Below are 23,257 nucleotides of genomic sequence, written 5' to 3'. Positions count from 1 at the left end.
ATGTTTTCTACTTTGAATGTTTTCCTTTGAGTACTGCTTACTAAACCATGTTTTGCTATGACATACAATAGTCTAAAGTAGGCAAATTTCTTTATAAGTACAGTAATTGTATCTCTTGTATTTAAATGACTTCCTGATGATAAATATTGAATAACTACACAGATGACAAAAGTTGTACAAGTACTTTCATTAAAGTGCTGCCCGTCTCAACAAACATTTTTGCAGGCATAAACAAAATGGCGAATTCAACATGATTATACATCTTCAGCACCACAACATAAAGATATAGTGAACTGGGTGTAATAAAACAATTCGCTCCCCGATGACAACTTAACTTGATCTTGAATTCCACACAGAACAGCAGCCAAGTCATCGTGTCAAAGCTTAAAAATAACATTGTTCCCATCAGTTGTCCGTTACCTCAGTAGTATAAAAGACTGACAGAGGATCCCTGGGACAACATGAAGCAGAAGCTCATTCTCATTCCATACAATGAAGACCAGTGTGACAAAATTGTTTTAATTCAGCAACAGTATAAGGTATTCAAGCATGAATTCACTACTTAAGGTCACACCGCTGCATTTAAGTCAGATTCAAGTCTGGACGTTGCCTAAGTCACTCCACCCCCCCCCCCCACCCCCCCAACCATTCAGAACTTGATTTGCTGGTTTGTTTTGGATTTTTATCCAGCCACAGAACCCAAGTACATTTCACCTTGAAGTCACAAAGTGATGACTTAACATTGTCCTTCAGCATTTTCCGGTAAAGAGCAGAATTCATGGTTCATCAATGACAGCAAGTCCTTTCAAAAGTGAAGCAACCCTAGACCATCAAACAACCACTACCGTCTTTGACTATTGGCATGATGTTCTTTTTCTGAAATGCTGTTACATTTACACCAATGTAATGAGACACCTTTCAAGAAATACAAATTTCATCTAATTAGTCCATAAAATTATTTTCCATCTATCTTGAGAATGATTCAGATGTTATCCCCCCCCCTCAAAAAAAACTTTGTCTTGTTTTTTTGTTAGCAGTGGTTTTCACCTTGGAACTCTGCCAAGGATGCCCTTTCCGCCAGTCTCTTCCTTACTTTTAAAAGCCTTAAATTCTTTAGAAGTAGTCCTGACTTCCTTTGTGAGCCACAGTCTCTTTGGGGTCATTTTTGTAGTCCAGTCACTCTTGGGACAGTTAACAACTGTACTTTGCTTTTTGCATTTGTGAATAATGGATTTCACTGTGCTTCACTGGAGTCAAAAAGCTTTAGAAATGACTTTGTAACTCTTTCCAGACTTTAATTCTCACCCATTCTTGAATTTATTAAGATCATGGCATTTTGTTGCAGGTTTTTGACCAACTTCATTTTTCTGGAAGTTTTATTTAAGTGTTATCTTGATTAATAGGTCTGTAGGTAGTCAGGCTTGGTCAGTGAAGCTTTCTCAAAAATGTGATTAGCCAGTTATTCACAATTTAACAAGGGGGCAAGTATTTTTTTAACAAAGGGGTCAGGTAGCTTTGAATAGCTTTTTTCCTAAAAAAGTAAAATTACTATTTAAAACTACAATTTTCTGAGGTTATCATTGTCTGATAATCACATTTGTTTCAGAATCTTCAAGTGGCGGAACTATGTAAAAAGAGTGTAAATGCTTTTTTGCAGCACTGTACGAAAGTAATAATATTTACAAGTGCAACGGTACAGCCATGTGGCATTCTAAAATATACCACTACTTTTCGTGAAACCATTCCATCGAAACCTACATTTTTAATAATGTTGTCATGCCCCTTTTCCATTGTACTTGCACCACCCTCTATATTGATTTATCTGTAGTAACTCTTCAGTTGGGGTTGCGAACATGGCAAGTCAATTTCGTATCAGTATATATTGGAACATACTGGGTTAAACACGCGACAATCACATTCCTCCACTGTTGTGAGCAACAAGGGTTTCTATAGTATTGTTTCCTCCAATAACAGCAAAATATGAAGGAATATTAGGGGCACATTGAACCCCAAAAATAAATAAATGGAAATCAGACTAATTTTTTGAAAATATATTACTTAATCTTAGCAATGACATAAACCTAAAAGATACAGGTATATAACTTTATTCTAGTAAGACTAACTTTAATATATATGTTTTTCGTCCCTTTTCAGTGACCATACTTCTGAACAGCAACTATACATAGGTGTTAGAGATCGAAGTGTTCCTACTTGCCCATATTCGTTTTTCACCACGACAATATTCTAAAATCCTACACGTATATCATACTTCAGTAAGTGCCCAAAAATCTTTTTATTGTGCCAACCAGTTCAATCATTGTTTTCAGTTTAGCTTTTCTTGCTCATGAAAAAGCAGTTCTCTCCACATTATCCTTTACAAAAACAAAATCTGCCTTCGTAGATTATATTCTATTTCCAATATACTAATAACAGCGTCATCATTTGGCTAATGTCTGGTTCAGTGTGGCGTGGTTTTCGATCGAGGCAATCCAGTAATTGCACAGTAGAAAAGGAGCAAGAGAGGCTGTCGTGATTGTGGGAGACAAGAAGGAAAAAACCAAAGTACCCCCACCTAACGATGTCTTAGTCTCTGAGGAGAAGGTATTCCTTGATGGTCTCTGGTAAAGGAAGCTTTTTGACTGCCGTTGGGAGGAACCGCACGCCCATACTATGCCTCACTGCACAGCGCGCCAGAGAGCGCAATGTGGGCGCTTGGGCCACCATGCCGGTGAGTCTGGCCAGCAGCTGTGGATCCTTACTGAGCTCCTTCGGAAGCGTGCCATCTGCCCGGCGAATCTCAAAGCGTCCAGCTGCCCGGGACAACAGTTCCAGGCACTCCTCCTCCTGCTCAGTGCCCAAGCCTCGTGCTAAGAGGGCCACTAGTCGGGAAATGGGTGTTTGGCCCTTCAAGTTGGTCACATGGACCTGCGCGCCATAGTCTAAAAGCACTTTAACACTTTCCAGGTTTCCCTTCATGGCTGCCCAGCTCAGTGGTGTGTCACTGTTGTAGTCGCGGGCGTTGGGACAAGCCCCGCTGTCAAGCAGAGTTTTCGCACACTCTGGGTTGTCTTTGAAAGCGGCCCAGTGGAGCGGGGTGTCCTTGTTGCCATCCAGAGCATTGGGCTGAGCCCCGTACTCCAGCAGCAGCTCCACACAGCTCTCATCCTTCTCTGCTGCATAGTGGAGCGCAGTGCGGTTATATCCATCCAAAGCGTTGACCTGACAGACACAAAGGTTACACTCGTGAGGGATTTACAATGCAGGTACAAGTAACCAATTTCAATTTAATGCTTAAATCAGATTTCAGTTTTTGTTTGTCCATTTCTACGTAAACTTCCAAGTGACCCATACCAACTCAAATGTGCAGACCCCCAAATTGCGTTAAATAACTGCAGTACACAATTGCATTACTTTAGCATTCCAGTATTTCCTCCTTTATCACCTTACAGACCACCATTGTGAAGGACAGAATCAGGCAATTGGCAATCTTTTTTTTTTCCCACAGGAGTGTTTCCTCGCTACAACATGGTTCACTTTATGCGGCCTTGCTATTACAATTTTTTTGTGCATGTAATTTTCTTTATAGTGTAGCAGGCTTTTTTTTTTTTTTTTTAAGTGTATGAATGCACATTGTGTTTTGTATCCTGATTCACTAAGGGAAACCCTACATAGTGTCTCGATTGGCTAAAGGACTGTAGACCATTGTCAACCGCCCTAAGTACTGGGACCACTGGTCTCCTGCAGTGTTCAGAATCAGAATCAGCTTTAATGGTCAAGTGTGTAAAAACACACAAGGAATTTTTCTCCGGCAGTTGGTACTGCCCTGGTACGACATACAGAACAAAGAACAAGGAACAACAAAGCAACAAGGACAAGAGACATTTCTGTTTATAGTAACTATTCCTTATAAGATGTGCAAGATGGAAAATCTATATAGATGTGTTAACAGTATCAGTTGTGCAAAGGGAGTAGTTCAAAGTGACGAATCATGGGGTCTACAAAATATATTTTAAAAAAAAAAAACGATATATATTTATATACATATATTTATAGATTAATACTACTAATTAGACCAGCAGGATGTGAGTGAGTGCCCTAACATACTGTAGCACAAGGCAGAAAAATAGTAGGTTCGCTGATCAAGAATTTAATGACTTAATTGCTAGAGGGGAAAAAAACTTTTGAATACCTGCTACTTTTGACTTTCATTGATCTGTAGCGCTTTCCCGATGGAAGGAGAATCAACATTCGTCCCGGCCAACATCGCGATGGCCATCCATGGCGTAAAGGCCAGCAAAGCCCTGAGGCCCGACAGCGTGTGTGCTGTCATTCTCAAACACACAGGACCGGCCTGTCACAGCGACTTGGCCGAACTCTTCAGCCTATCGCTTCGGTCATTCATTGCTCCTTCCATCTGGAAAGTCGGTAGGTTAACCCTTCTGCCAAAACCTGGCAAGCCACTGGGTGAGGGCAAATCATTTCGACCCATCACTTTGCTCTCCCCGGTGGCCAAACTACTCGAAGGCCTCTTGCTCCCGATGGTTGTACAACATCTCCCATCAGCGCCTTCGCAACATGGCTTCAAAAAGCAGCACAGCACAACCACCACGCTCCATACCATCTCCTCCCAAATAACCGACAGACTGAACATCCCGAAACCTCATCACCGTACCATGGCCCTGGACCTGTCCTCTGCTTTCGACACTGTCCACCACGAGACACTTGTCAATGTCAACCAAGGCATCCCACAGGGCGGCGTGCTGTCACCCGTTCTGTTTAACTCGTACATCAGCAGCATGCCAGCACCGACACCCAGCATTCGGGTCTGGTACGCCAATGACACGACTGTGCTTCCATCTGGCCCGATCGTAGCCGACCTCATCGTTGCCCTGAACGCCTATTTGCATCGCCTTATACAGTTCTTCATGGATCGTAACCTTCAACTGTTGACGCTAAAATCAACTGAAACCCTCTTCACCAACTGGAACGCCAAATTCAACCTCGACCTTGGAATTAAAATCTCCGGCAACACGATTCCAACCAGCCGAAGCTGCTTGGTGTGACTTTCGACACCCGTTTTATGTTCGCTGCACATGCGAAGGAGGTCAAGTCACAGCTGCACGGCCGAGTCAATGCCCTGAAAGCACTCGGTGGCGCCTCCTGGGGTGCCAACAAAGAGGTACAAGCCACCAGTTACAAAGCCATCGGACGGCCGCTGCTCAACTATGCCGCCCCGATCTGGTCACCGAACCTGTCAGACAGCCATTGGAAGGAACTTCAGACCAGCCAAAATGCAGCCCTCTGCTGCGTCACAGGCTCCAACCTGATGTCCCCCACCGACCACCTGCACGTCTATCAACACAACGAACTGCTGTCTAGGCAGTATTTGCGTCAATGCCATCGACAGGGTCATCCAAACAGCGACTTTGTCCGTCGTGTCCGACAAGAGGGTCTCAAAATCTACGACGTCTCTCGTTTGCAAACTACAACAACAACAACAGTTCATTGTGTTGTTGACATACAGTAATCCCTAACATCCCTCTCACGCTTAATACATTTTACATTAACATCTATAATATAATGAGATCATTGGAGGGATCTTTCCTAGATAAAACAAGATGTACTAGCGGATCAGCTCGTCGCTGATGTGTGGTTTTTCGCTGTGACCACAACTTCAACGATATGACACTGGCTGTGATCTGCTGAGCAAGATGTTGCTTAAACCCAAGAGTACCATTGGAGCCTGTCCACTCCAGAGGTCTGTACAGTACACAAATATTGTCGTCACGTTGACTCAAGCAAAAATAAAAGGTAGTCCTCCAAATATTTACTGAAGAGTAAAAAGTACTCTGTGAAATAATAACTGGAGTACTTGTGATTTTTTTTTTTAAAAACTAAATCAAGAACATTAAAAAAATAAATGTAAAAAATGTGAATCTGCAAATTCTGATATTGCTGTGTGTGTGTACCACATTTCACAGATGACAGCGCACACTAGATAAGCCGTGTCCACGCTGTAGCGTTTTTAACTTTCTCTTTCATCAACGAGCCGTGCCTGACCATACAGTGTTGATATACATAGGAACATACTGCTACGTTGTGAAACTTGATGTTCACGCAGAAAGAATTTGTAAATGTTTATTTAAATACCTTGTTTTCAGATAGTGACTATAACACAGCAGTAAAGTGTCTCAAATATGACAGAAAAGTTTTTGTTTTAATTCATCCTCCTCCTGTTCACCGAAACCACTCCAATCGTGGTTCTTGAGGAATAGGAGTTGAAGAGCCTCAGTCTCTGTGACAGATCATTTCAGATTCTCTGTCACCTCTCAATGTCATTTTCATCTCATGTGACAGCTGAAGTTGTGCTCGTCTCCTCACGTGGCAGTCCAGCCTTTTAATCCATTGGTGATAGTAGATTATTTCATGCTGCTGCACACGTTTAAAATTCACTGCCAGAAAAGGAAGACCTTTGCATAGGACCAATTTTTGTGAAACTATATATTTTGTGTTTGTGTGTGTCGTCCCTTTGTCGTCTTCTACAGGCAATTGGGGTACAGTGAAGAAATTAAGTATTTGAACACCCTAGAGAAGATCTGGAAGGAGGAGTGGGCCAAAATCCCTCCTGCAGTGTGTGCAAACGTGGTGAACAACTACAGGAAATGTTTGACCTCTGTAATTTGCAAACAAAGGCTACTGTACCAAATGTTAACATTGGTTTTCTCAGGTGTTCAAATACTTATTTGCAGCTGTATCACACAAATAAATCATGAAAAAAAAAAAACATACATTGTGATTTCTGGATTTTTCTTTCTAGATTCTCTCTCTCACAGTGGACATGCACCTACGATGAAAATTTCAGACCCCTCCATGATTTCTAAGTGGGAGAACTTGCAATATAGCAGGGTTTTCAAATACTTATTTTCTTCACTGTACATTCTTCTACGCGCAAATGAGGTACATTCTTGCTCTACGTGCACTAAAAGTTGTCTTCTTGTTCTTTTACAGAATGGAGAACTGCGCATGCCCAAACCAGAGTGTATTTTCGGGAACGGCCATGTTTTAACCCTTTCCTTCAAACAAGTTTTTGTTGTACTTTTAAACTTGTATCCGCTAGCATGCGTACAGTGCCTTGTGAAAGTATTCGGCCACCTTGAACTTTTTAACCTTTTCACATTTCAGGCTTCAAATGTAAAGATATAGAATTGTTTTTTTTTTTTGGTCAAGAATCAACAACAAGTGGGAGACTTGAGAAACTATGTCTCTTGGCTGGGCTGGGAATGCCTCGGGATCCCTCCGGAAAAGCTGGAAGGAGTGGCAGGGGAAAGGGAAGTCTGGGTATCCCTGCTGAAACTACTTCCCCCGTGACGCGACCCCAAGAAGCGGTAGAAAATGGATGGATGGGTGGATGTTTGGGCCAATGCTGGTGGGTAAATGTTACCACATACAGTATTTCGATGGTTTTGTGGATGCATTGCAAGGGTACCTAATTTGCGCATTAACACTACACTTGTACTGGCAGATATCCAATACAGGGAGTCCTCGGTCTACGACAGATCCGTTCCTCCAGTAGCGACTTAACTCGAATTTTGTCTTAAATCTGATTCCACCATTGAAGTCAAAATTTACATCAGAATACTTAAAAATACATTGAAATAAAAAAGATGATGTACTTTGCATAACTGCCGAGAGGTGGCTGGAGAAGAAGGGGTGGCTGTGCTTAGCTATTGCGAAGCAACCTGGTCCCCAAACCTCTCCATTTCGACAAGTATCAAAAAAACCTTGTTTTGTGATAATTGTATCCAACGTAGGAACGGAACCCTTTACATGCACTAAAATATGGGCTTTGTCTTCAATAACTGTCACCACAGTTGACCGACTGAAGCCTTTGTGGTATTGGGGTCTCTCCTTTCTCCAATCTTTTTATGATCTTGAGCTTCGTTTCCATCGTAATGGATTTTCTTTTGGCTGCAGAAGCATTGCTAAAAGACACAGCTTTCTTCTTTGGGGTGATAATCCCTAAAAAGGAGGGTGAAAAATGCGAAGATACTCCCAGCGCACAAACACGGATAAGCATTAGCCAGAGAAAATGGTGGACGGGGGACAGTCGTTGTAAAGTCGAAATGTCTTAGGTTGAGACCGTCTTAACCCGAGGACTACCTGTACTTAGATTTTTTTTTTTGTTTTAACCACATGATGATGCATATCCCAATTGTGCCACTTTCAGAGCAAAAATATGAATTCTGTGACAAGTGTAAATTTGGGGATAGCCCGCCTATATTTTGAAAGTGTGTATAATGTAAAATTAACTTGAGTTGCTTCAAAACATTTTTTTTTGTACCACTGGACTGCCTGCCCACTCAACAAGGTGTACTCTAATGATGTGAGACATACCTCTGCCCCCTTCTCCAACAGTAGTTCCACACAGTCAGCATCAGCAACCATGCAGGCACAGTGCAGCGGCTTCAGCGTGCCATGCATGCGGTTCACGTCGGCACCCTTTATGCAACAAATTAACAACGTCCATCAAAAAAAAATTGGAAAAACATTTTGAGTACATAGACGAACAAGACAGGTCACCTTGCGGATAAGATCCTCCACGTTGTCGTGCGGGAAGGAGCGGATAGCAGCGATTGTGCGGATGAGTCGCTCCGATAGGGAGTATTTGCTTTGAATGCTTTGCATGATGTACCACATAGTAGAGCTCATGTGTTACTGACGACCATGGCACCCAAACAGGGGTGACACTGTGGCATGGACACACACACAATAGTCAAGCGTGACAGGTGAAAACACACCAAAAGTGTTTGCATTTTGTTTCTGAAACCATTGTTCTATCGACATCAGTAAATCTTGCAAGACTTCTGCTCAGTGAGAATCTAAAGCAGGGTTTGGCAAACTATTGTGCTGAGGGGCCCTGTGATTACCAGACAGTTGGGCCAGGTCATTTATTTACAAGATAAATCTTAAATCTTAAAATCAATTTATCTCATATTAATTATACTACTTAGCATAAATAATTAATAGGGTACTTGCTAAAATATATTCTGTTAAAAGTATGTACATTTTTTATTTTACAGATTTACAATAAATCTAATGAGATACATGGATAAACACTCATAAATTTGAATGAATGACGGTTAGGGAAGAAAATGGTTATAATAATGCAAGTATTATACAACTTATGCTAATGTAAATGCTCCGTGAGCTGGATTAAACAATGATAAAATTGCCATACCTTTTGCACACTTTAAATTGGAAAGTCTTGACTCTGCGCGTGACAACCATAGAACCAGAAATGGCTATGACTACATGAACTGAAATGGCACTGACTGCAGCAAGGGTAAAGGATCGGACTACTATAAATTAAAGCAATTTCAGTTGAAACAGTTGAGCCTCCCCCAACACACTCTGACATGAAATCAGACACAAAAATCCTGGTTTAGGTCAATTAGGTTTAACAAATATTATTTCAGATTAAGGAGAATTGTATTTTTAGACAACTTTTTCGGGTCAGACATTTACATATATTGCAGTGAATTAGTACAGTATTTGGAATGGTACCATTTCCTTCAAACCAGGCTTTCAAACTCAATTTACCTCAGGGCCACTGGAGGCAGCGTCCGGCTGAGGCAGGGCCGCATTCTCAGCACACATGCACTCATGGCCAATTTCAATTAGAAATTTAAAAGAAAATTAATTCTTCTCAATATGTTTAAAAAAAAAAAAAAACAAAACATTAAGATAAACTACCAGATAACATTCTGTGCATGATGCCATCTTGACCAGAGATCCCAAACCCACGGTCCGCAAACCAGTACTGATTTGTGAAGGTTTTGTTATTGGGCCACATATGACACAATGACAATGAAATAATGACCAATTTATGTTATTTTTGTTGAGTTTCATTTTGCATGTGGAATGTATTTTATTTTGAAAATTGATCTGATCTTCCCCACCGCAACAGCGGGGCGTCTCAATCTACAAGTCAAGACTGCACAAGACACACACAGCAGCTGAAATGTGTCACCATTGATCTCAATCATATTTCCAAAGGTGCTATTGACATGACAATTTCAACAGATGTTGGGACTAACCCAAGTAATCCAAATATATAAAGAAAGTAGAACAAGTACGGCCAGAAAGTGTAATAATATGAAATGACACAGTAATATATTTAAAACATCGCATCCATCCATCAATCTCGTACCGCTTCTCTGGGTCAGGTCGCGGGGGAAGAAACTTCAGCAGGGATACCCAGACTTCCCTTTACCCAACCACTTCTTCCAGCTCTTCCAGAGGGATCCTGAGGCATTCCCAGACCAGCCGAGAGACAGTTTGTCCTGTGGTCTCTTTCCGGAACACATCACCAGGGAGGCCTCCGGGAGACATCCAGATCACATGTCCCAGCCACCTCATCTGGCACCTCTCAATGCAGAGGAGCAGTAGCTCGACACTGACCCCCTCCATGATGACCGGGCTTCTCAAGCTATCTCAAAGGGAGAGCCCGGACACTCTGCGGAAGTAACATTATTTTGGCCGGTCGTATCCCACATCGCGTGCCCATATTTGGGGTAGGAACGTAGATTGGCTGGTGAATTGAGAGCTTTGCCTTTCGACTTGGCTCCCTCTTTACTATAACGGAACAATACAGTCGCATCACTGCAGATACTGCAGTGATCTGCCTGTCGATCTGGCGCTCCATTCTTCCCTCACTTTTGAACAAGAGCCCAAGATACTTGAACTCCTCCAATAGCAGCAGGATCTCATCCCGGACCCGACTGAGGACCATGGTGGTGATTCTCACCCCAGCCGCTTCGCACTCTGCTGCGAACCGCTGCAGTGATTGTTGGAGATCACTGCTTGATGAAGCCAACAGAACCACATTATCTGCAAAGAGCAGAGATGCGATGCTGAGTACACCAAACCGGACACCCTCCATGCCTTGGCTGCGCCTAGAGATTCTGCCCATAAAAAATATGAACAAAATCGGTGAGAAAGGGCAGCCTTGGTGGAGTCCAACTCTCACTGGAAACGAGTCCGACTGTCCCCAAGGGACACGGTTGAACGCCTTCTCCAAGCCAGATACGTGGTTTGCCACAATTCTGTCTGAGCTCTTCAGACAGTTCCTTTGACCTCATGATTCTCATTTTCTCTGACATGCACATTGTGCTGTAAGGTCTGACATCAACAGGGTTGCGTCTTTCCTAATCATGTCCAATCATCATAATCAAATACAGATGGACCCCAGTGAAGGTGTAAAACCACCTTAAGAATGATCACCGGAGTTGAATCTATATCAGTGTCACAGCAAAGGTTCAGAACACTAATCCCTCTGTGATTAGATTTTTTTTCCTTTTAATAAATTGGCAAAAATCTCAATTCCATTTTTTTCTGTCAACATAGTGTGCTGTGTGGACAAGAAAGAGGAAAAAATATTCACACAAATGGCTGCAATATAACCAAGAGTAAAAAATGTAAGGGGGTCTGCAAACTTTCCGTACCCACTGTACCTTCCGTGTCCTCTTCTAACATTTCTCTGCCACTCCAGACCTCTACATGAAGTACCACAGTTCCTCTGGAGGTACTCTGTCAAAGGCTTTCTCTTGATCCACAAAGACACAATGTAACTCCTTCTGACCTTCGCTGCACTTTATATCAACACTCTCAAGGCAAATGATGGATCGTTCTTGGCATGAAATTATTGTTGCTCAGAAATACTCAGATCTGTCCTGAGTCTAGCCTGCACTTCGCTTTCCCATAGCTTTATTGGGTGACTGATGAACTTTATTCCTTTATATATATATATATATATATATATACAATATTTATATAGCTCTGCACATAACCCTTTTTCTTAAAAAATGGCACAAGTACATTTTCCTTCCATTCCTCAGAACATTTTTTTTGTTTGGCCTTACTATACTTTCACGATTGTAGAGGTCTTCAATTATCTTGTAAATAGATGAGGCTCCACATTAGACATGGCATATTACAATGTGGTGCACCTTATGTGAACAGTGAGTGCCAACATCTGAAAATCTTGTGTGACTTGTCCAACAATGTACCCTTAAGAAAAACTGGTTACAATGTTAGCATGCATGCCAGCATGTGTGTTTAGGGTGTATGTAAACTACCATATGATATCTGTAAGCAGAAGAAGCTTACATTGCCTCTCACACTGCCTGTGTGGTCATTCCTGATGTTGTACATACACGGTGTCACATCAAAACTAAAATTATCACGCCACAGGCATACAAAGCAAAACTCGACAAAACAAATAAAACAAAAGAAAGACTCAAGAAATTATTTACATAAAACACGCACTTTAAATGCTATTTACAGTGCCTTGTGAAAGTATTCGGCCCCCTTGAAGTTTTCAACCTTTCGCTACATTTCAGGTTTTAAACAAAGAAATAAGCTTACAAAATTTTGTCAAGAATCAACCACTGAGACACAATTGTAAAGTGGAATGAAATTTATTGGATATTTTAAACTTTTTTAACAAAATAAAAACCTGAAAAGTGGGGCGTGGAATATTATTCGGCCCCCTTGCATGAATACTTTGTAGAGCTACCTTTTGCTGCAAGTTGCTTGGGGTATGTCTCTATCAGTTTTGCACACCGAGAGACTGAAATTCTTCCCCATTCTTCCTTGCAAAACAGCTCGAGCTCAGTGAGTTTGGATGGAGAGTGTTTGTGAACAGCAGTCTTCAGCTCTGCCCACAGATTCTTGATTAGATACATGTCTGGACTTTGACCTGGCCATTCTAACACCTAATACGTTTATTTGTTAACCATTCCATTTTAGATTGGCTTTATGTTTTGGATCATTGTCGTGTTGGAAGATTAATCTCGATCCCAGTCTAAGGTGTTTTGTAGACTCCAACAGGTTTTCTTCCAGAATGGTCCTGTATTTGGCTCCATTCATCTTCCCATCAATTGTAACCATCTTCTCTGTCCCTGCTGAAGAAAAGCAGGCCCAAACCATGAGGCACCACAATGTTTGAGAGTGGGGATGGTGTGTTCAGGGTGATGAGCTGTGTTGCTTTTACACCAAACATATCGTTTTGCATTGTGGCCAAAAAGTTTGATTTTGGTTTCATCTGACTAAAGAACGTCTTCCACATATTTGGTGCCTCTCCCAGGTGGCTTGTGGCAAACGTTAAATGAGACTTCTTATGGATATCTTTTAGAAATGGCTTTCTTCTTGCCATTCTTCCATAAAGGCCAGATTTGTGCAGTGTACGACTGATTCTTGTCCGATGGACAGACTCACCCGCCTCAGCTGTAGATCTCTGGAGTTCAACCAGAGTGATCATGGGCCGCTTGGCTGAATCTTGAGCAGTCTTCTCCTTGCTTGTCGTGAAAGTTTAGAGGGACAGTCTGGTCTTGGTAGATTTGCAGTGGTCTTATACTCCTGCCATTTCAATATGATTGTTTGCACAGTGCTCCTTGAGATGTTTAAATCTTGGGAAATCTTTTTGTTTCCAAATCTGGCTTTAAACTTCTCCACAACAGTTTCTAGGACTTGCCTGGTGTTTTCCTTGGTCTTCATGATGCTCTCTGCACTTTAAACAACCCTGAGACTATCACAGAGCAGGTGCATTTATACAGACTGGTTTACACACAGGTGGATTGTATTTATCATCATCAGTCAACATTGGATCAGTCTGAGATTCTCACTGAACCTCTGGAGTGAGTTTGCTGCACTGAAAGTAAAAGGGGCCGAATAATATTGGACACCCCACTTTTTAGTTTGTTATTTGTTAAAGTATAAAATATCCAATAAATTTCATTCCACTTCACGATTGTGTCCCACTTCTTGTTGATTGTTGACAAAAAATGAAAATGTTATATCTTTTTGTTTGAAGCCTGAAATGTGGAGAAAGGTTGAAAAGTTCAAGGGGGCCGAATACTTTCACAAGGCATTGTAACATCCAGCATGCTTTGCGACACTAGGGAGGTCCTTAGTGCCGGGGAGCGTGCTGGGAGCATGTAATGACCTGCCTATACGGGCAATGTGCGGGTCAATGTAAGCTTCTTCTGCTTACAGATGTGAAATGGAATTGTTCCTCCTTGCCTTAGGAGTGCCACTATATGGTAGCTTAGATACACGCTAAAACACGTCCTGGCGTGCATGCTAACATTGTAACCAGCATTTTTAAGGGTACATTCTTGGACAAGTCACAATCTTTGCAAATGCTGGAAGTCACTGTCCGTGCTCGCAAATCTGCACAGTTGAGCATGAAAAGTCACGCACGTAAAACTTGTTACAAGTAGAAAAATTTTCTTAAAGACGTCGGTTATTTTGTGTAGTCTTGACAATAATTTATGTTTATTTAATAAACGTTAACTAAACAAGCTTGCTCCAGAACAAACAGTATTCACCCAGAAACAGGAAATGCAAGTTAACTGTACTGAACATGTACGGAAGTTAGGCCGAAAGCACATGTTCAGAGCTGCTTCACACACTGCAAGCGTATTTACGTCGAAAGTCACCAACATAATGAGGCATATCAAAGGTAATTCAATTACACCAGGGGTGCTCATTGCGTCAATCGCGAGGCAGTGTGACGGCGTGCCCGTCCCCCCAGCAAAAAAAAAAAAAAGACAGACTATCATTCACCTCGTCTCTTGATTCAATGTTTCGAGCGCATGCACATAAAGGCGCGTTCTAGCAAGCCGGCCTCCTCTTTACGGCAGTCCCGCGATCCGTGACCCCCCCCAACAATACATCATGATTGCCAACAGGAATGTTTGTTAAAATGTATCGCTAGCTTGTTGCCATGAACTCCGATTATGTTGAACTAAACTTTCAGCATCTTCAAAACATTGCAGGTATAGACCATTCATGTTTATTCCTTGACAGGCCAGTGCATTTAACTTTTCTTCAGATAAAGTTAGTCAGATCAAGAATTTCTATTGATGAAAAATTTTAAATACAGTTATATTATGATCTACTAATAGTTGAAATTGGAAATGATCATTTCTGAGTTTGAAATTTTTGTTTTCTATTTTAGTTATATATTTGTTTATTTTATTTTACAGTTATGTTACATTAATCCAGTAAGTTATTTTAAGGTCTTGAGATTCCATCCCTAATCACACCCCCAACTTTATCTGCGAGCATGACTAACCACACCCGTACATTTTTCAAATGTGAGTGACTGACATAGGCATAGAGTTCGTGCACCTACGTCACCGAAATCACGTGACAGCCCATAATGCCGGTCAAACAAAGCATTGTTCAATGCTAAATCTGTTGAGACGAAACGAAAATATATCTTATGGCATGACCTGGAGAGTTTTTGTCCGATACATTAAACATTTAGAAGGTGATAATAAACGAAGGTAAGTGGAACAATTACGGATCATTGTAAATAGCAACCAGGAAGTGTTGTGTGCTCAGTGCCAACAAAGCGAGTATAACAACGAGTCGATGCTCCATGCGATTACTCCTCCCGCCGTTGAGCAAACAAAACAAAAATAATGTACAATGTTCAAGCGTTTGAGCCAGAATACACACAGGCAGAAGTCAACGTGTTGGGAGGGATGTGGCGCTCATGACTAACAATAACAGTCCCATGAAATGGACCGCAGAGATTTGATGCTTTTCTGAGGAGTTGGTTTCGATGTAGAGAATATACAGCAGGCATGGCCAGACTTTTTTTTTTCTTCCCAAACTTTTACTTTTCCAGAACCCAGCTTCTCACGTTGGACTGCGGCGGGGATGGCGGGAGGTGGGGCAGGGGGGTTTGCATGTGCGCATCGCCGAAAATAGTAACCGGGAAGTGTTGTGTGCTTACACATATATATCCATCCAGCCATTTTCTTCGCTGCAGGATAGTCGCTGGAATGCTGGAGCCTATCCCAGCTGTCAACGGGCAGGAGGCAAGTTTACACACACGCAGACACGGGGAGAACTTGCAAACTCCACACACGGAAGTCCGGGATTGAACAGCTACGCCACCGTGCCGCCTCATAAAATATGTTGTTGCTTGTACAGTGTTAGCACGAGAGGCTATAACTAAGCAGGTAATAACCAGTAATGATTCGATGCGGGCAAATTTTCCCTGCTGGTGAATGAGCCTCAACTGTGACAGTCACAGGTTTATTTACTTTACTCGCTTTATCCTGTCAGGTTAACTCCATGGCAGGTTAAAGAATGAGAAATTTGGGTACGTTTTCTCAGTTTTGGTGCACAACACCTCGGCAACTTGGCTTAGCTCGAACGAATGGTCTGTAATGCAAAGCACCAGCGACGTCAGCGGCGGAGTCAAGGATGTTTGGCTGTGAACCCTGGCACATATCCAGATTTTTCTTGGATTTAAAAAATATTCTTCATTTTCAATTAATGTCCAAAATATATGTAATAATAATATTACTTCACATTGGAGGGTTTATTGTACGTATCAATTTTGGGGAGCGTCTTCCTTTAACTATAGTTGGGGGAAAAAAAAAAAAAAAGTTGACTCCTCCATACACGGAGCGTGTTGCGGCCACACGTTTAACCTATGTAAACCTCTCTGCTACAGACTATTTTCTTTTATTTTAAATACACATTGGACTCATTTGAGAACAATGCATATTTAAAGAAAAAAAAAAAAAAGTCTGTCGGGGAGAGGTTTACCGAATTTAACGTGTGGCCGCAAAACGCTTCTGTGTACGTTGGAGACGACTCCGTCGTTTTTTTTTTTTTTTAAACGCATTGTTCTCAAATGAGCCAACTTGGCATTATAAATACTTTTTGGGAATTTGAGATGGAGAAGAATAATTCCTATCTGAAATGAAGTGATCGCGACGCAGTCGTGTGTATTTGGTTGGGTACCATCCATCACGTTTAATTGCTTAAATCCATCGATCTTTTCACGTCTTTTCAACTGGTATTGTATAGAATGATCTCTTTGAATATCAGTTTCGTCTGTTGTAACAACCAACAGCACAACAAGTCTTGGGCAATGTGAACATTCTGCTCCAGTTCAATGTCAACCACACTGTCGAGCAGCTCTTTTTGACCGTCAATATGGCGCCATGAAAATGGTGATGTCACATGCACGAGCTCAATATTCAGATTATTATTTTTGGATTTTCGTGATTCACAGGGGTGTAAGGTAACCCCCACAAAAAAACAGGTTTAGAGTGTACGTAAACTACTAAATGATCACAAGGCAGCGAGGAACAATTGTATTTTACATCTGTAAGCAGACGCTTTTATTGGCCCTCACACTGCCTGTGGAGGCAGGTCATTACTGATGATGTTTGTTACACTCACAGTGTCACATCGAAACTGAAATTATTATGCCACAGCAAACAGAATGGCAAAACTAGCAAATGATCAAAGAAAGAATGACGAGAAATAATTGCCACAAAACATGCAATTTAAATTACATTTACACTAAGGGGGTCATTATTGCCACAAAGCATGCTGGGAGGATCAAAATAGTGTATAAAGTGCATGCTTTGTCCCAATTTTTTGAGCCATTATTTTAAGTTTAATTAATTTCTAGTTTTGCTATTCTGTTTGCTATGGTGTGATCAAATTAGTTGCGATGTCACACCGTGAGTGTGGACAAAATCGTCAATAATGACCTCCCCCCACACAGGCAGTATGTGACCCAATGAAAACTTCTGCTTTACAGATGTAAAATGCAACTGTTCCTCACTGCCTTGTGAGCGCCATCACATGGTAGTCAACGTACACTCCAAACACATGCTGGCATACATGCAAACAGTGTAACCAGTCTGTTTAAGTTTACTTTATTGGGCAAGTAACAGAAAAACATTTGCAAATGTTGGGACATCATCAACCTGAAATATTTGTCTTAAAGGGGAAGTCCAGTTGTTGAATTAATAATGTATCAGATAGGTCATGTCATTTGTACTGTGCCTTAAAAATTTGAGGTTAATCCGATATCATTTAAAGGGGAAATCCACTGGTTTGCATTAACAATGTATCCAATAGGTCATGTAACATATACTCTATTCCGACAATGTGATGTTAAATTCTCTCTCATTTAATAGTGTTTTGAGAAGATTTTCATCGACAATTATGAACTTTCAGGGCGCTGCCATTTTCGTGAGTCTCATGACCTACATGCATGAATGTGACGTGTTACTTACAAAGGCTTGATTACATGGGACACCATTTATGCCCAGCGCTGATTTCTCTCTGATATCCTCATCTGATGAAGAAATGGCAGTATCGGTTGATCGGGAAGACAGAGGAATACTTCCATACATAGCCGTGAGCGGCTCGTCCGCTTGGTTGATCAGGAAGACGGAGGAATACTTCCATGCACAGCCGTGAGCTCGCTCACCAAGCTCCGGAGCACGCTAGCACAGCTCGGGGAGCAAGCTCACGGCTCCCCCGAGCCCCGGACCTGTGCCGCTCACAGCTGTGTATCGAAGTATTCCTCGGTCTGCCCAATCAACCAGAGTGGTAATAACTCCTAGATCTTCATAAACTGATTTAATTTTAAAGTGAGAGGATAATATTTTTTCAGTTCCTAATACCTGTGACTTTTAAGTAGACTTTATGGCCCATATCTGCCCATAAGCTTTTTATGCTGATCGGCTGATCAGTTTTAATGTCATATTTCGCCGATTCACATAGCTCTTTACATAGAACTGTAAATATCTGATGGCCAGTAAAGTTATGAGAAAAAAAATGTCGGCACCACATAATAGACAAGACAGCTGAAACAATCTGTAAAAGCGGGATCAGATGACAAGACAAATTTGCTCTTTCATGATTGTTCTATGTCAGCCTACTGCAATAAAATCTTGTATTTCAATACCGCTGCATCCAGTGTTTAACGATCAGTGGGCTTTAGCTTGTCACCGCAATGCGATCGGATACACTCGGTACCATGGAGATAGCAACATCGAGTGCATCGCGCCGACTGTATTATAAGAAGAAAATTGGGGGGGGGGTGATGGTGGTCACCGGTGCGAGGGGCAGGAGAGGATGTTTGTGTAAGGCTTGTTTGAGGTATGTTCATGTACTTTTTAATGCAATATGGCTTGCAAGTGGGAAACAACACGATACAGATCCTTGGAAGCTAGTGCTAGTTTTAAACGTGATGCTGTTCTGTTGAATAGATTATCTGACCAGAGCAATGATGTGCAAACTTTATGGAGCCAAGGAAAATACAATGCCAGAAACAAGTATCCGTCCACTTCACGACTTTTTTTTTTTTTGCACATCACACACAATGGGTTAAAATCATCAAACCGATTTTAATATCATTGACAGACAACCCAAGAAAATACAAAGTGTAGTTTTCAAATGACAATTCAATTTATTTAGGGCAGGAAAAAAAATCCAAACCTTTCTGACCCTCTTTGAAAAGGTAATTGGTGCCTGAACCTAATAACAGGTTGTGCCACCCCGGTTAGAGGTAACTGAAATCAAGCATTTGCGATAATTGGTGAGGTCTCTCTCACATCACTCTGGAGAACTTTTGTCCGACTATTCTTTGGAGAATTGTTTCAACTCTGCCATATTGGAGGGTTTTCAAGCAAGAACTCCCCTTTTAAAGTCAAACCACAACGTCTCAATTGGATTTAAATCCAGACATTGATTTGCCCACAACAACCTTAATTTTTTTGTTGTTGTTTTTTTTTGGGGGGGAGCCATTCCCTAGGTGGATTTGCTGGTGGGTTTAAGATTGTTGTCCTGCTGCATGATCCAAGAGTGCCTGAGTTTGAGTGCACAAACTGATGGCCGGACGTTCTCCTTCAGGATTTTATGGTCCACAAAATAGTTCATTGTTCCATAACAAAGAAGCTCCAGACAAACACACTGCCCCCACCATGCTTCACTGTTCGCAGAATGTAATTTTTAATCAAATTCTGTGCCATTTTTACGCCAGGTGTAATGTGCTGCACACCTTCCAAAAAGTTCAGTTTTTGACTTGTCAGTCCACAGAATATTTCCCCAAAAGTCTTCAGGATCATCAAGATGTTTTTTGCCAAATGTGCGACGAACCTTATGATTTGCTGACAGCAGGGGTTTTAGCTTGACAACTCTCCCATTTTTGGGCAGTGTATTTCTTATGGTGGAGTCATGATCACCACTCACTCACATTTGAAAAATGTACGAGTATGGTCAGTCATGCCCACAGATATAAAGTTACAGGTGTGGTCAACCAGTCATGCCCGCAGATATAAAGTTGCGGGTGTGTTCTGTTTGTAATTATGAGTGTACCCCTTTAAGAGCGGAGGGGGACGGTGTCAGGTAAACTAGGAAGTAGAAGTAGGCAGAGCAGAGACAGTGTGCTTCTGTGTTTAAAAAACAAACAAAACAAAAAAAAAAAACGTCAGGCTGTGGTTCACTGCGCTGGATTGGTTTCAAGTCTGCAATTGTGGGGTGGTGCATCTTAAGAGGGGACATTGGTCAAAACTACACAAAATAAGCAACGTCTTTCAACATCTATGTATTTCTACTCATAACAAATTTCAGGAGTGTGATTTTTCGTGCTCGACTGTGCAGATTTGCAAGTGTGATGGCGCGCAGGTGCGTATGCGCCCGTCAAATCACAGTGACTGTGAACACAGACCTTAACTGAGGCCAGCAGGTCTTTAGATGTTGTTCAAGGTTCTTTTGTAACCTCCTGGATGAGTAGTCAATGCACTCTTGGAGTATGGAGTAATTTTAGTTGGTCGTGCATCCTGGGAATGTTTGCCACTGTTCCCAATTTTCTCCATTTGCGTATAATGGTTCTGACAGTGGTTTGCTTGAGCCCCAAAGCCATGGAAATGGATTTGTAACCTTTTCCAGACTGATGGATTTCAATCACATTTTTTTAATCTTTTTTTTTTTTATTTGGATTGTGGCATGATGCTTTGGTTATTGAGATCTTGTAGCCTACTTTTACAATTACAATTCTCTGACAGATTCAATTTAAGTGATTTCTTGATTCAACAGGTGTGGTGGTAAACAGGTTTGTGTGTGGCTTATTAAATTGAACTTAGCGTTCCCAAATTTGTGGTAAGTAACAGTGACTTTGTGATTTAACAAGGGGCACAATTACATTTTCACAGAGCGTCACAAAGGTTTGGATTTTTTTTGTGTGCCTTAACAAATTGACTTGTCATTTGAAAATGGCCTTTTCTATTTCCTTGGGTTGTCATTGAATGATATTAAAATTGGTTTAATGATTTGAAACCTTTGCAATTTATACCTATGCAAAAAAAAAAAAAAAAAAAACTGAAATCAAGAGGCCAGAAAATACTTTTCCACAGCACTCTACTTTACAATTAAAAAAAATCTCAAGGCACACCAACAAACAGCAATTTCACAGAAAGTAGATACATTAATTTCTGTATATACTTACTGTGATCTAATAAAAGACTACTAATTTATTGTCTGTCACTATGCCTCCCCGGCATAAATAGAACAAAGATACATTTATTGCGAATAATGTTTATACTTTTGAGCAATTAAGTACACATATATTTACAGTATATGAACAAGTAAGTTAAATATACTCGCTACTCCATCTTGTGATCATGTCGGTGATTGTTATTGTCTTTGTTTGTTTTTTTTAATTCGCTGATTGTTCCCAAAAACCCTGATCACGTAAAGCCTCAAAGTTGTCTTCAATTACAATCACTGTGTTCAGTTATTATGTGCAGATGTAAATGACAAACTAAAGGAAATGTTTGACCCCAAAAAAATCCCTTTGTAAAATAATCTTTAAAAAAAGATTTTCCTCGTGTATTTGTTCTGCATTAAAACACGAGAAAACGTGTTTATATTTGCTATACTAGGTATAGTAGAATATGATTTTAGCCGTCCAGCTACATCAAGAATGTAGGCTGTGTGCGCCCTCTGAACTTCAATTGAGTTTGAACGTTCCAAAAAAGGTCCTGGTTGTTGTGGCACGAATATGGCGTGCTGTACAAACAGCTAACTCGCTAACAACGCTACCATCGACAAACAGAGATAAGAGGCAAAAAAAAAAAAAAAAACCCACAAACGACAAGAATTATGAGCACTTTGCTCTGGGCATCTCCAGATGCATGGTTCAACGTGAAGCCATACCTTTTATAAGCAGTAAATCGACGCCTTTGCCGAAGTGCTTGCTAGCAGGGGCAGTTGGCTCGCTCGGCACTCGGCTTCACACGCACAAAAACACAACGTCATTGTCACGTGTGACCACGCCCCACGTCCGACACACTTATTTTTCTGTTCTTTCTTTCCTTTTATTAATTTTTTTAGGACCACTGTTGTCTGTTTGAATTGGAACGAAAGAAGCTGGTTGCTTTGTCAAACGTCCCAATTCAATTTGCAGAGTTCTGTATTATGACATTCATCACAAATTTCACAGAAAATGTGTTTTCTTGCTTATTCACTGGTGAAGTTTGGGAAAATATTTACATCACTTTTTCGTGAAAAACCGTCGGCCAATAGAAGATGCCAGCGTGTCGTCAATTGTTATGATCACGTGATGGGTCGAGAACTTCCGGTAGGCAGAAAGCCAAGTAAACACAACAGTTGTTAGCGAGTGCAATCATTGATTTGTAAAATTATACATTTAATTTTAGGTTTGGATGAATGAAAGTCTTATTACAACGGTTATATCGTGTGTAGTAGTTGGCTGCACAAACTGTTTTGTGAAAGGATCGGGCTTAAAATTTCACCGAATAATGATTCCAGAAGGACGAAAACAGCTATGGCTTCAGGCCATCAATCGAAAGAATTGGGCACCAGAATATAGTGGGGATCGAGTTTGTGGACATCATTTTTCTTCAAGCTTTTTCCTTAAATGTATAATTGTGTTTTGAAAGATTTGAATGTTTTTATTAAATCAACTTGATGCATTGCATGCATATTCAACGATACGTTTTCATTGTTCATTCACCAACTACAAGTATAATATCCTGGCACAATCATCAGAGTTAATACATTCTTTATTTTATTTTATTACATGATTCTTTTGTCAGTGTCTCCTAAATGTATAAGGGGCAATGTCTATGTATTAATTGATTTCCATGACTAGATTGTTTTGTAGGTGTTATGCGGAAATTATGTTGCTAGATTTTATCATTTCTTACATTCACAGGATCTACTAGCAATGATCCAAATGATCCTGATTATGTCCCTAATGCTAATATATAAAACTTCAGCCATGTTAACTCCTGATGATTCAAAGAAAAGGTATCAGCGAGTACAACGTCGGGAGGATGACAAGCATAGGAGAGCAAGAATCCAGCAAGAAACAAGCAACGGTGCATCAATTCTCCTGGAA

The 23,257-nt window shown here is 41.0% G+C and overlaps 1 protein-coding gene across 2 annotated transcripts; it reads right to left on the bottom strand.

The window, feature by feature from the left end:
- Nucleotides 1–167: 167 nt before the first annotated feature.
- On the bottom strand, nt 168–22,189 carry asb8 (ankyrin repeat and SOCS box containing 8). Of its 2 annotated transcripts, XM_061805650.1 has the most exons (5): nt 22,051–22,174; nt 18,123–18,184; nt 8,581–8,747; nt 8,395–8,499; nt 168–3,219 (listed from the first exon to the last, which is right to left on the bottom strand). In XM_061805650.1, exons 3-5 carry the CDS (start codon nt 8,707–8,709, stop codon nt 2,584–2,586), a joined length of 870 nt encoding a protein of 289 aa, XP_061661634.1. In that variant the 5' UTR covers nt 8,710–8,747; nt 18,123–18,184; nt 22,051–22,174; the 3' UTR covers nt 168–2,583. The 2 variants fall into 2 exon arrangements, with proteins under 2 accessions (XP_061661634.1, XP_061661626.1); XM_061805642.1 differs by lacking the exon at nt 18,123–18,184 and having other exon boundaries at nt 22,051–22,189.
- Between the last annotated feature and the right edge of the window lie 1,068 nt (nt 22,190–23,257).

The sequence above is a fragment of the Syngnathoides biaculeatus genome, chromosome 2 (assembly GCF_019802595.1).
Source record: "Syngnathoides biaculeatus isolate LvHL_M chromosome 2, ASM1980259v1, whole genome shotgun sequence".
Lineage (NCBI taxonomy): Eukaryota > Metazoa > Chordata > Actinopteri > Syngnathiformes > Syngnathidae > Syngnathoides > Syngnathoides biaculeatus.
The sequence above is the reverse complement of the archived record's forward strand: the minus strand, read 5'-3'. Positions and strand labels throughout refer to the sequence as shown.